The sequence below is a fragment of the Lepus europaeus genome, chromosome 18, assembly GCF_033115175.1.
Source record: "Lepus europaeus isolate LE1 chromosome 18, mLepTim1.pri, whole genome shotgun sequence".
Classification (NCBI taxonomy): Eukaryota; Metazoa; Chordata; class Mammalia; order Lagomorpha; family Leporidae; genus Lepus; species Lepus europaeus.
Window position 1 is genome coordinate 20,962,242 of NC_084844.1, and position 12,905 is coordinate 20,975,146.

At 58.0% G+C, this 12,905-nt stretch overlaps 1 protein-coding gene across 1 annotated transcript; it reads left to right on the top strand.

Annotated features, from left to right (window-relative positions):
- The first annotated feature begins 3,810 nt into the window (after positions 1–3,810).
- On the top strand, positions 3,811–7,917 carry LOC133776518 (keratin, type I cytoskeletal 14). The gene is made up of 8 exons (XM_062215452.1): positions 3,811–4,326; positions 5,417–5,499; positions 6,032–6,188; positions 6,341–6,502; positions 6,586–6,711; positions 6,807–7,027; positions 7,127–7,173; positions 7,709–7,917. Exons 1-8 carry the CDS (start codon positions 3,811–3,813, stop codon positions 7,804–7,806), a joined length of 1,410 nt encoding a protein of 469 aa, XP_062071436.1. The 3' UTR covers positions 7,807–7,917.
- The last annotated feature ends 4,988 nt before the right edge of the window (positions 7,918–12,905 follow it).

Genomic DNA, 12,905 nt, shown 5'->3' on the forward strand with positions numbered 1-12,905 from the left:
GAACCTACAACTGAGCAGGAACGCTGGTGGAAAATTCGGTGAAATGCCAAGAAAGCTTGCGGTTAATTAATAGTATTGTGTTCTTGTTAGTTTATTCGTTTTGAACTTGTGCAATGTTTATGCAATGTGTGTGCAATTGGGAAGCAAGGTGAAGGGTACAGATAAACTTCCTGTACTACTTTGGCAACTGTTTCAGAAACCTTAAGATTATTTTGAAATAAAAAAGGGGGGGGCAGCACTGTGGCACCGTAGGCTAATCCTCCACCTGTGGCGCTGGCATCCCATATGGGTGCCTGTTCGAGTCCCTGCTGCTCCTCTTCCGATCCAGCTCTCCGCTATGGCCTGGGAAAGCAGCAGCAGATGGCCCAAGCGCTTGGACCCCTGCACCCGTGTGCGAGGCCTGGATGGAGTTTCAGGCTCCTGTCTTTGGTCTGGCCCAGCTCAAAGCAGTTGCAGCCATTTGGGGAGTGAACCGGGAAACGGAAGCGCTCTCTTCATCTCTCTCTCTCTCTATCTCCTTCTCTTTTTCTCTCTTTCTGAAACTCTGCCTTTCAAATAAATAAATAAATCTTTGGAAAAAAAAAAAAAAAGGGACTCTCTCCCGGAGAAGTTATCTATGGGTGAAGGTGCCAGAGAAGTGGGCCGTGGGAAGTGTGGAGCCCTGACCTGAGGGATCTGTCCTGGCACCTGGTCCTGTGCTGAGCTGAAACCTGCTTCCGGTGGGCCCCGCCCGCGTCTTATCACCACCATCTCTCCTTGGCTAAGGGCCACCTCCTCCCTGCTGAAGCATCCAGTCTGTTACTTGGGTAGTGGGTTGGATAGCGTTCCCCCCAAACTCGTGTCTCTCTGGACCCGCAGAACACGACCCGAATCAGACGTTGGATCTTTCAGGTGTGGTTCAGGTCTGGGTGAGGGTGGCTGCTAACTCCAGCGTGTGTCCTTAGGGACAGAAAAGGTCACGGAGTCCCAGGGAGGCGGAGGCGGAGGCAGAGGTTGTGCGCTGTGGCAGCCACACGCACGCACGGAACCCCAGGGGCCATCGGACCTGGAAGCGCACCCGTGCGGGGGGAGGGGGGGATCGGCCCCCTGTGGTCTTCAGAGGGGGTGTGGCCCTGCCAACCCCTTGATTTGGGACTTCTGGCTTCCAGAACTGTGAGAGAACAAATTCATGTTGTCAGCAAGCCACCGAGTTTGCCGTGGCTCGCTCTGCAGCCGCGGGGAACGCACAGGCACAGGAGGCCCTGCCTTCATGAGGCTGGCGCATGTCCTAGATAATTCCGAGGTGTGCTCGCTCCCGTTTCAGGCTACGGCCCCCTAAAGGCAGGGACAGACTCTCCCACCAGACCGGGGGCTCTGACTCCCTCCCCAGGCTAAGCTGATCTGAGAGGTTCCCCTCTGTCCCGGGGGTGCCACGTCTAGCTCTGGACTCAGTCTACACTGCAAGCTCTGTGGGGGGCCACCTGGCTCTGCCTCCCCCCAATTTGTGTGGGGCTGCTCCCTACCCCCTGCTCCCTGGGTAGGCTGCAGGGAGGGGCAGGCAGGGGGCCCACCCAGAGCCTGCCCACAGTTCCAGAGAGGGGGCCCAGCAGTTGGAGCTGGCTCTCTGACAGCTTCCCAAACCAAGAGCCCCTGCCACCCCGGGAAGCTGCTTCTCAAAATGCCACGGGCGCCTGGCCTCTGTGGCCCCAAGGAGGGGTCGGCCGGAGCGCCACGTCCTCTGCCCCTGCCCGGCGGGGCCCCTGCAGCTCCTGGGTTACTGAGCCCCTGTCTGCCGGGGAAGGCGGACTGGCTCCTCTCCTGGGCAGCTGGAGGAGGGAGGCCAGGCTTGTGGTTCACGCTGGGCCTCCTCTGAGGTTGTGTGCGTGGGCTCGGCTGCCACTAGTTCCTGCCACCTTTATCTCGGGGGTTGCCCTTGGAGGAGGGGTCTGGGGGCCTCTTTGGGCCTGCTCCGAATGGGATGAGGAGGAGCAGAGCTTCTGGGGGCGCTAACCTCCTTCCCTGTGCAGAAGGGGAGCAGGCGGTAGCGGGGTCTGTAGCTGGTGCCTGCCCCCCCATCCATCTCTGCTGAGCGCCCCACCCCCAGCCCGGCCAGCAGCAACATGCCTGCTAGCAGGAGCGTGTGTCCCTCAGCCAAATCCTGGCTGCCGCTCGCTGGGAAAATTGCAGGGCTGGGTCAGGGTGGGGGGGACCATTCCTGGGAGGAGATTAGGAGAGTCCGTCAGGTGGGTGGGGCCCTGGCTTACTCACATCCTTGCCAGTCCTCGGTGCAGCAGATCCAGGAGGCCCACAGCCTCTGTCTCAGCAGCGCCTTCTGAGCTCCTAAGCCCTGGTGGTGGTGGTGGGGAGGGGCGCCCCGCCTCCTGCTTTGATGGCAGTGGAGGCCGTGTGGGGTGGCGGGAGCCTCCAGCGGGGGCTGTTGGGGCCTGTCTGGGGAGATGGGACGTGCCAGGCAGCCCCAGACACGACCACATTCCTTCCAACGTGCCTGCCGGGGTCCGGGGAAGCGAGGGGCTGGCGGGAGGGTGGGGCAGCTCCGGAAGAGGTGGCTTTTGGAGGTTTTCTGGGTGGGGAGCTGAGGTCTTGCCACAGGCAGGGCCAAGGGGACTCCTGGAAATGTCCTCTGTCCCTTGGGGGTGGTGGGGTCAGGGACCCTCGGGTCCATTGTGGCCACACCCTGGGCATAGGTTGGCTCCACTCTCAGGTGTCTGCACCCCCTCCTCCGAAACACCCCTGGGGTCAGCTCCACAGGTGCTCAGATGAGGGGGCCTGAGCCAGCCCTGTTGCTACCAGGGACTGCTCTGGGAGTCAGGGAAGCCGCCTGGGGCTGGAGGCAGAAAGGCCCCCCCAGGCCTGCTCCGAGGAGGCTGCTTCTCCCACTCTGGGGTCGAGCCTGGGCTGCATGAAGGCTAACCAGACCTGCTGCCACACCCAGCAGGTAGAAGCCCTGCACATCGTCACAAGGGGTTCTTGGAGCGGCCTGAGGTCGGCAGGTTGGGTGGTGTTCACCACCATTGTGCAAGCTGAGGCTCAGACGAGTGTCCAGTCCCCGCTCACATGACCATGACCGTGAGGCCACCTGTCCCTGGTGAGACAGAGCTGCCAATGCCCTGGGCCCATCCACAGGAGTGCAGTGGATGTGAGATTTCCCCCTTGAGTGAGGATTTTGGGGCCTCCGTCCAGGGCTGGGGAGACTGTCTGGTCTCCCTTTAGTGCAGGTGACAGGGAGAGGTCTGAGCCACCCTACTGGGTGTGTTTCAGGGATGTGACAGGCACAGGATGTGCACCGCCAGCGGGTCAGAGCCGGAGGGTCCCGAGACTGTGTCTCCCTTAGTGGATGGTGGTGTGTGCAGGTGGTCCTCCAGCCAGGTGGTGGCCCCCTACCGTAGTGGGCTCCCCCTGATGGAAGCGAACCCCCACCCACCTAGTGGGGCGCTGACACTGGCTCTGTCACCCTGGTTGAGCCCAGCTTGTGGCTTCCCGAGGGCTGCGGCTCCTTGGAGCTGGTGGGAAAGTGTAGCCTGCAGGCGCGCACCTCCTCGGGTGAATCACGCCTGGCGGGACAAGAAAGCCCCAAACACCCCGAACAATGAGTTTCCAGTAAAATATGACAGACATGACGAGGCGGAGGGGAGGAGGATCCGACTGGGAGTTGGCGCAGGCCTGCGGGTGATGAAAGCCAAGGGGGGTGGAAAACGCCAGGCCCGCCCCCTACTCATGAGTATAAAGCGCTCACATCCTGTCTTTTGAGCACCTCTCTCTTCTCGGCCGATTAGCTCGCTCGCTGGCTCTTGCACTGCCTGCCTCGGCACCATGACCACCTGCAGCCGCCAGTTCACCTCCAGCTCCATGAAGGGCACCTGTGGCATCGGAGGTGGCTCCAGCCGCATGTCCTCCGTCCTGGCCGGAGGATCCTGCCGGGCTCCCAGCGCCTACGGGGGCCTGTCTGTCTCCTCCTCCCGCTTCTCCTCCGGGGGAGCCTATGGGATCGGGGGCGGCTATGGCGGCGGCTTCAGCAGCAGCAGCAGCTTTGGTGGCGCCCTGGGTAGTGCCTTCGGTGCTGGCCTTGGTGCTGGCTTCGGGGCTGGTTTTGGTGGCGGCATGGGTGGTGGCTTTGGTGTCGGTGACGGGCTCCTGGTGGGCAGTGAGAAGGTGACCATGCAGAACCTCAACGACCGCCTGGCCTCCTACCTGGACAAGGTGCGCGCCCTGGAGGAGGCCAACACCGACCTGGAGGTGAAGATCCGGGACTGGTACCAGAGGCAGCGGCCCGCTGAGACCAAAGACTACAGCCCTTACTTCAAGACCATCGAGGAGCTGCGGAGCAAGGTGGGCGGCTGCCGGGCTCCCTGCCTCTGGGAACAGCAGATGGCATCTTAAGATTTCTAGACACAAGAGACTCCAACCCCAGCTCCTGTCTCCTGAGGGCCTCCCCTCCCCCACCTTGCTCATGCCCTCTGGTCTCTAGACCGGAAAGAGCAGTGAGCCTTCCTCGTACCTTTCCTGGAGGAAGGAGCTAAAGCTTTGAGAGGGGGCTGTGACCTGCTGAAGGTCTCACAGCAAAATAGTGGCAGAGCTGAGCCTAGAACCCCAGCGCCCCACCTTCCAGGACTGGAGGCAGCTACCTGTTCAGCACAGGGAGGAGCGAGGCTATAACGGGAACAGATACCCAAACCGCTCATTAGCTCATTAGTCTGGGCTGTGGCTGGTGCCGCCCGAGAGCCTGGGCCCTGACTGGCTCCTCCCCTCGGGCAGGCGGGTTGAGAAACCCTACAGACCCAGTGTCATAGCCCAGTATCTGCTCTGCACCAGGTGGGGCTTGGAGGGCTTGCGCCATCGGACTCTGGCCCCTTTCTCCCTGCTGCTACTCCCCCGAGGAGCCCTTGCTGCTGGACCTGTTGGTTTTGATGCCTGCATGAATTAGGGAACTAAGAGGATGAAGAAAGGAACTTCACCCAGACTCAGGCTTCCACCTGGCTTCTTCCTCCACTTCCAGCTCCCTAATCCCTGTGCCAGCTGGGGCTCATCTCTCCGGGAAAGTCCCACTTGAGATCCTGTGCCCTGGGGGCTGACAGAGCACTGTGTGTGCATGCAGGAGGCTGGCAGTCTGGCTGGAGGAGGCGGGGGAGGGGGGGACTGCGACTAGGGAGGGATTCTGGGGTTACTCCCCTCACCTGCAGATGGGGAACCTGAAGCCCTAAAGCCCATCTTAAGTTTTGCAGCAAGTCAGTGGCAGAACAGGAACTGGGGCTCCTTCTACCCCTCTGCCGACCATGAGTCGGCAAAGTCCTAGGTCAGAGCTGGACGGCTGTGGCGAGGGCTTGTGCAAGAACAAGCAAGCAAAGACAAATGCAGGCTGCAGTGAAGCTGAGCTGGTGCTGTCCATCTGACAAACACCTTTGCCTTCTCCATCCTGCAGATCCTCATGGCCACCGTGGACAACGCCAACGTCCTCCTGCAGATCGACAATGCCCGCCTGGCCGCCGATGACTTCCGCACTAAGTGAGTTTGCAGTGAGGCTCGGCACGTCCTGCCGCCCCAGGGTGGGGCATTTTGGAGCAGGATTCCCCATCCAGTGCCAGGGCGGCTGCATGAAAGCCCCTTGGGGTGCTTGTAAAAATGCAAGACTCTCGGGCTCCACCCTTGGCGTTTGGATTCAGTTACTTGGAACAGGTTACCTGGGTGATTCTGATCCACAGCCAGGTTTGGGAACCACTGCTTTAGGGAGAGGCACTCCTCACTTCCCCATCTGCCCTGGGGTGGAGAAGGAGTCGTAATTGGAGGCCTTGTGCATTCTTCATTGGTTGCAGCTAGAAGCACCCCACCCCTCCAAATTCTGTGGCTAGACAAACTACCTTACTCCCAGGCCCCCAGGAATGTTCAGATCTGAGCAATCAAGGGGCATCGTGTCCAAGACTGGCTCCCTAAACCACCCACAGGTGCCAGCTCCGGGCAGAAGCTGCAGGGGAAGAGAACAAAGCCTTCAGTGTGGGCAGGAGAGATGTCTCATTCCTTTTGTCTTGGGTCATTCCAGGTATGAGACAGAGCTGAACCTGCGCATGAGCGTGGAGGCCGACATCAACGGGCTGCGCAGGGTGCTGGACGAGCTGACCCTGGCCAGAGCCGACCTGGAGATGCAGATCGAGAGCCTGAAAGAGGAACTGGCCTACCTGAGGAAGAACCATGAGGAGGTGCGAGCTAAGTGGAAAAGCTGGCTTAGAAGAATGGCTGGCAAGAGGGGATTATGATGGTGGGAGGGCAATGTTAAGGTCAGGGTCACCTCCAACCACGAATCCCATTCAGCTGCCACAGTGAGGTTCTGACTGTGAACTCTGCTGTGCAGGAGATGAATTCACTGAGAGGCCAGGTGGGCGGAGATGTCAACGTGGAGATGGACGCCGCCCCTGGTGTGGACCTGAGCCGCATCCTGAACGAGATGCGTGACCAGTACGAGAAGATGGCGGAGAAGAACCGCAAGGATGCCGAGGACTGGTTCTTCACCAAGGTGGGTGTGACTGGGAGTGGAAGGGACCCAGACTGCCTGTCTCCTGGGGTTTCCTGGTGTGAATGCTGTGCTCTCGTCTGCAGACGGAGGAGCTGAACCGCGAGGTGGCCACCAACAGCGAGCTGCTGCAGAGCGGCAAGAGCGAGATCTCGGAGCTGCGGCGCTCCGTGCAGAACCTGGAGATCGAGCTGCAGTCCCAGCTCAGCATGGTAGGAGCACCGCCAGGCCTGGGGGTGGGCCTGGGGCAAGCATAGAGGGAAGGACCAGCTTCATCAATCTCTGACCCTCTTTCTCTCTCTTGCAGAAAGCATCCCTGGAGAACAGCCTGGAGGAGACCAAAGGCCGCTACTGCATGCAGCTGTCCCAGATCCAGGAGATGATAGGCGGCGTGGAGGAGCAGCTGGCGCAGCTGCGCTGTGATATGGAGCAGCAGAACCAGGAGTACAAGATCCTGCTGGACGTGAAGACGCGGCTGGAGCAGGAGATCGCCACCTACCGCCGCCTGCTGGAGGGCGAGGATGCCCAGTGAGTGGGGGCCCTGGCCCACCTCATGCCCCCTCTGTGTACTCACTGCCCCCTCCCCCGATGTGTGTCTAATGGTCCTTCCCCTTTCTGTCTTCGCAGCCTCTCCTCCTCCCAGTTCTCCTCGGCCTCTCAGTCATCCAGAGAGGGTAAGAGCTCCCTCATCAAGCCTGGGCACAGGACCACCCTCTGTTCAACAGGCCAAGGGCAGTGGTTAGGGTCTTCTTGGGAGGCTGAGCTGTAATGTTCTTATCCAGTATTCTGTAAACTGCTTTGTGCAGAAGGGGCCTTTTCTACATCTTTCTTAGGGCTGTGAGTGATGGCCCCCACCCCGGACCCAGCGTCTGGGGCAGACCCCATGGTTATGGCCATCAGCACCACGGACAGCTCCCCGGATGGCGCTTCCTGTCAAGACCAGTCCATTTGGGTGCATTTGGACTGAACTAGTTGGATCCGAGCTCTTAGGAAGCTCCAGTCTGAGGCCACGGACTCTGAACCTGACCTTTATGAGTCCTAATCTAGAAGACATTGATTGATGGCTTCAGAGCTTGGGCAACAGCAGTGAGCCGAACCACAGGGGAGAGGGCACTTAGGTCTCTGCAGCTTCTTGGCCTCCGCACTCCCGATTACGCCACTGCCCGCCTTGTCCACCTCTGCTAACGCCCTCTCTCCCCTCCTCCCCAGTGACCTCCTCCAGCCGCCAGATCCGCACCAAGGTCATGGATGTGCACGATGGCAAGGTGGTGTCCTCCCACGAGCAGGTCCTTCGCACCAAGAACTAAGACTGCCCTGCACCGCTCAGGCCTAGGAACCCCTCTGCGGACACAGATCTCACTGGGAGGGGTCTCCCTTCCCCTCCCCCTAGGTCCTGCACACACAGGCCCTGCTTCACCCTTGCCCCTCCTGGCAATCAATAAAGCTTTGTTGTCTGAGTTGCACAATTCCTGCCTCTGCCTGGTCATGGTAGGAGAAAGCGGGGGAAGCGTTGCTTTGGGGCTTGTCACTGCACCTGGCTGTGACCTCTGGACTGAGAGGAGGGGCCTGGGGGCGGGTTGGGCTCAGATTCCAGAGCAGTTTACAAGATGTGTGTCGCAGGTTATTTGTGGAGTCTCCTGGGGCGTGGAAGGAACCCACTCATTCACACTCATTGGTTTGTTCATTCACTCGCCAGCTATCGAGTGCCTTTATGTGACAGGCACTAGGTTAAGAATTCTTAATATTTTTGTGATCAGGGAATCTTTTGAAAAAATCTTTTTAAAAATTTATTATTTATTTGAAAGGCAGAATGACAAAGAGAGAAGGAGAGAGATATATATATATATCTTCTATCTGCTGGTTCACTCCCCAAATGGCTGCAATGGCCAGGCAGGCCCATGCTGAAGCCAGGAACACCATGTGGGTCTCCCATATGGGTGGCAGCAGCCCTGTCTTCCACTGCTTTCATGGGCTCATTAGCTGGGAGCTGGATAGGAGGTGGAGCAGCCCAAGTCCAAGAGTGCTCATACAGGATGCCGACGTCACAGGTGGTCGCTTAACCCGCTGCGCCACAACACTGCCTGGGAGAATATACTCAAAGCTACAGCTCTTTCCCTACCCACTCACCCCCACTAAGCACACAGCTAATTGCAGATGACTTCAGGTGGTTTATGGGTCCCCAAAAGCTCCTCAGTGGAGGTCGGTGAGCCCAAGGCAACAATACAAGCTCCACTGGCAACCTTGCCTCTCAGAGCTGTGGCTGAGCCTCCAGAGCCTGGTCCAATTCTCCCTGTTGACCTAGGGAAAGCTGGTTGTCATTACCAGGCCTCAGTTTCCACGTCTGTAAAATGGACATAATGGCAGTACCTACCTCGTGGGCTTGCCGCGAGGATTCCTGGAAGAGGGAGTGGGGGGCCTGCAGCACCGTGCCTGGCACGTGGTGCAGGTTCAAGACAGGTCTCTGCTAATGACCCTGGGGGGCCACCTCCTGGGGACCGTCACCTCCTGGGGGTAGACACTGGGGGTAGACTCTGGCTCTGCTGTTTGTAAACTCTGAGACCTTGGAGAGGTAACTCTATTTCCCTACTTGTACGGTGAGGAAGAAGAGCCCTGTTTCTAGGGGTTAAGAGGATGCAGGGTTTCAGGAGCCTGCCTTTGGTGGGGCAGGGGAGTGTCTTCTGTCTTTTAGGAGCTGGATAAGTGGAAAGGGGCGGTGCCTCACCAGAAGGAACTGTGACGGCGCCAGGGTGGGTGGGGCTCACCACCCCAGGCTAGGAAAGAGTTGTGGAGGCCTGCGTCAGTTTGACAGCTCATTCATTTGGCTGTGGGAAGGAAACATGGAGGGGGAGCCAAGGGTAAGGGTGGGGACAGGGGGCTGGCATCCCGGACTTTGGGGCTGGGGTCCACGCGACCATGCTGGGAGAGTCTGGGAAAGACACTGGCCCTCACTCCTCTTTACTGCACAAAGGCTACAGGTCTCAGGGACGCAGCAGTGTTAGCATCACACCAGCTGCAGTCAGGGCTCTACACATGGAAGCAAAAAGACGGAGGCATAGGCATGAAGGGGTGTCGGCGCGCCTTGTCCCTACCTCCACCCCAGGGCAGAGAGGACTGCTTTGTGTCCCTGAAACACTGGGGTGTCTTTGTACCTGAGGTTTGGCATCAGTGGGGTTGATCTGGGGTGAAGCTGTTCCTGAGTCTAAGCTTGCGTGCCCACTGCAAGAAAACGCTAGTAACCTGAGGCCATTGAAGCAAAGAAAGTGAATTTATTCAGAGGGGCGGCAAGTTTAGAAGATGGGGACTGGTGTCCCAAAGAAGCCCTCTCGCTGTGCCTTGTGACGAGCACAGGTGGCAGGCGGGGTGGGGGTCAAGAAGTGACAAATGGCTGCAGACCCCCGCCTGGGCACCAGCAAGGGTCTCAGAAGGGCTGTGTGACTCTTTGTCTTTTGTTAGCTGACTTTGAAGATGTGGGTCTGGTCAATGGGCTCCCACAAATCCTTAACAAAAGGCTCTTTATCTCCGTGCATACTTCCTGGTCTCCTTGGTGAGGCAAGCCCTGAGAAGGGCCTGTTTGCAGAAATCTCACCAGCAGAATTCCTGGAGTGACTAAGAGACCGTGTGCAAGGCTGAGCAGAGACTGTCTGAGCCACGGTTAAGTCACCGCTTGGCGAGCCCTCATGCGCCGCCGAGCGCCTGCCTCTGGTCCAGCTTCCTGCTCATGCCCATCCCGAGGGGCAGAAGGTGATGGCTCAGTACATGAGTCCTTGGCACCCACAAGGGAGACCCAGATTGAGTTCTAGGCTCCCGGCTTTGGTTTGGCCCAGCCCTGGCTGCTGTGAACCTGCCGATGGAAGATCTCTCTCCTTCTGTCTCTCTGCCTTTCAAATAAAATGGAAATAAAGGAAAACAAAATAAAATAGAAGTCCAACAAAAAGGTTAAGGTAGTGTGGAAGACAGAGAACCTGAAGGCACGGGGGCTGAACTTGGTGGGCTGTGCTGGAGGTGAAGTCGAGAGTTTTGGGGGCCCAAGAGGACGGCTTGGGAGGAGGAAGGTTGGAGGGAGCCCCTGCAGACACTGGGAAGGGATGGGTTTGCAGACCCCAGAGGACACAGGGCCCCAGTAGAGAGGGGCTTCGTGACACCCCTAGCGATGCTGGACGCTGGGTACCGGGGTCTCCAGTGGGGTGATGGGTCTCCTGCTCAACTGTTGCACCGTGTCCAGGGAGTGGCCCAGATGGAGGGGTCACGTGGGCCTGGAGAGAGCAAAACCTGGCGGTAGTCCCCAGGGGACCGAGGACTAGTAGGTCCGGCTGCTGGGACTGCCCGGACATCACGGTCCCTGGAGGTGGAGCCACACCCAAGTCTCCAGCCCTAGAGCAGGTGTGCTTTAGAGGAAAGGGGGGGCATCCTCCCTGCTGGAGGGGCTGGAAGCAGGTGCAGAGCCAGGAGGGGAGAGGGTGCAGCAGCAGGTGCCACCCTGTCCTCTCAGGCCCTGAGGGAAGGGGCAGGCAAGGCGGCTGCCCCAGAATCTCACATGGACTCCTCTTACTCCCTGCCCGGGACCCCTTCCTGTCGCTACACCCATCAGGAAGGGCAGAGCCAATATTTGGGTCCTGTTCATGACCAGTGCTCTTGTCCCCAGGGCCTAGCAGCCACCAGCACCAACTCAAGACCTGGGCCTAGCAGCTCCCAGCCCTGCACCATCTAAACACCAGGCCAGAAAAGTGACTCCAGTCACAGTGCAGTGGGGCGGGGTGGCTGCAGCTCCGAGTCCTGGGGCAGGGCTGACTCCTTCCCCTAAGAGAACTGGGGGGAATGGGGCTCTCTCTGCCCCCCCCCCCACGAACAGAGGCGGGCAGTGCTGAGTGGGCAGCCAAGGCACCTCAACTGCCTCATATTAGGGTCATTGGCCTGCCCCAGGTCCCATGGAATGAAAAGTGGCTGAGCCCAACCTGGAGGCTGCTTGGTGGGAGGAGCCGTCCTCCCCAGCCCCTACCTGGCTTACGTCTTTGATTTTTTTTTTAAAGATTTATTTATTTATTTGAAAGACAGAGTTATAGAGTGTGTGTGGGGGGAGATATCTTCCATTTCCTCCATTACTATCAAAAAAAAAAAAAAAAAAGAAAGAAAGAAAGAAAGAAAGAAAGAAAGAAAGAAGAAAACCAGGGGCTAGCATTGTGCCACAGCAGGTAAAGCTGCTGTTTGCAGCGCCGACATCCCATATGGGCACTGGTTCGAGTCCTACTTCTTCTTCTTCTTTTTTTTTTTTTTTTTAAGAGGTATTTATTAGAGTCCCAAACCTCCAGCCAGAGCGACATGGAGGGGGGGGCTTCAAAGAGAGGCAAAAGCCTCATAGAAGCCTGGTTTTTCAGTACAATTTTGAAGAAAAAAAAAACTTGAAAATCATATTGGCATTCAGTTACCAGCCTGGGTCAAAACCCATGCAAAGGCCTCATTTACCATTCTCCACCCTATCTGGCCTGCTAAGGGTGGGATAGGTGACTTGTTTTCACAATAAGCTGTGAGCCCAGGAAGAGCTCCCTTGCTATTCTCATGGTAAACTCTCTGCTCCATTTCTGATCCAGCTTCCTGCTAATGTGCCTGGGAAAGCAGCAGAAGATGGCCCAAGTGCTTGGGCCCTGCACCCACATGGGAGACCCGGATGAAGCTCCAGGTGCCTGGCTTCGGCCTGGCCCAGCGCCAGCAGTTGTGACTACATGGGGAGTCAAATAGCAGATGGAAGACCTCTCCCTCTCTTTCTCCCTCTATTTCTCTGTGACTCTGCCTTTCTAATAAATGAAATAAATCTTAAAAAAAGGAAGAAAACCAGGAGTGTCTGCCAGGAACAGAAGGAAGTGATATAAATAAGCACTTAACCTCTTACAGATGCTGCTGCTTCCTAAGGCGCTGAGCAACCAGGAAGCCTTTCTTCTGGAAACACTTGCATCAGAAACAAACTTGGGGTTGGCCCCTGGGGCTGGGACTTTGGCCTGTGCTTCCCCAGTTTTCAGAGTCTGGACAGAGCAGGGAGGAGGCCTGGGCTGGCCTGAGCGGGGCTGGCACTGGGTAGCGAGCCTCTGCTGGGCCTGGTCCCGACTCAGGCTTATCCCTGCTTTTCTGCTGCTCCTGGGGCTGTCTTGATCTTTTCAGATTTCTTGGGGTTTAAATTAACCTTCTGACTGTTCAAGCGATGGAAAGGATTTAGAGCTCTGGGAATGGAAGCCAACCGTCTACCCACTCCTCTGCCCACTCCTCCACCTACCTGTCCACCCATCCACTCCTCCTCCCACCCATCCACCCACCCACTCATCCATTCACTCATTCAACTATCCATGCATCCATGCATCCATCCACCTATCCACCCGTCCATCCATTTGTCCATCTGTCCATGCATCCATTCATCCAT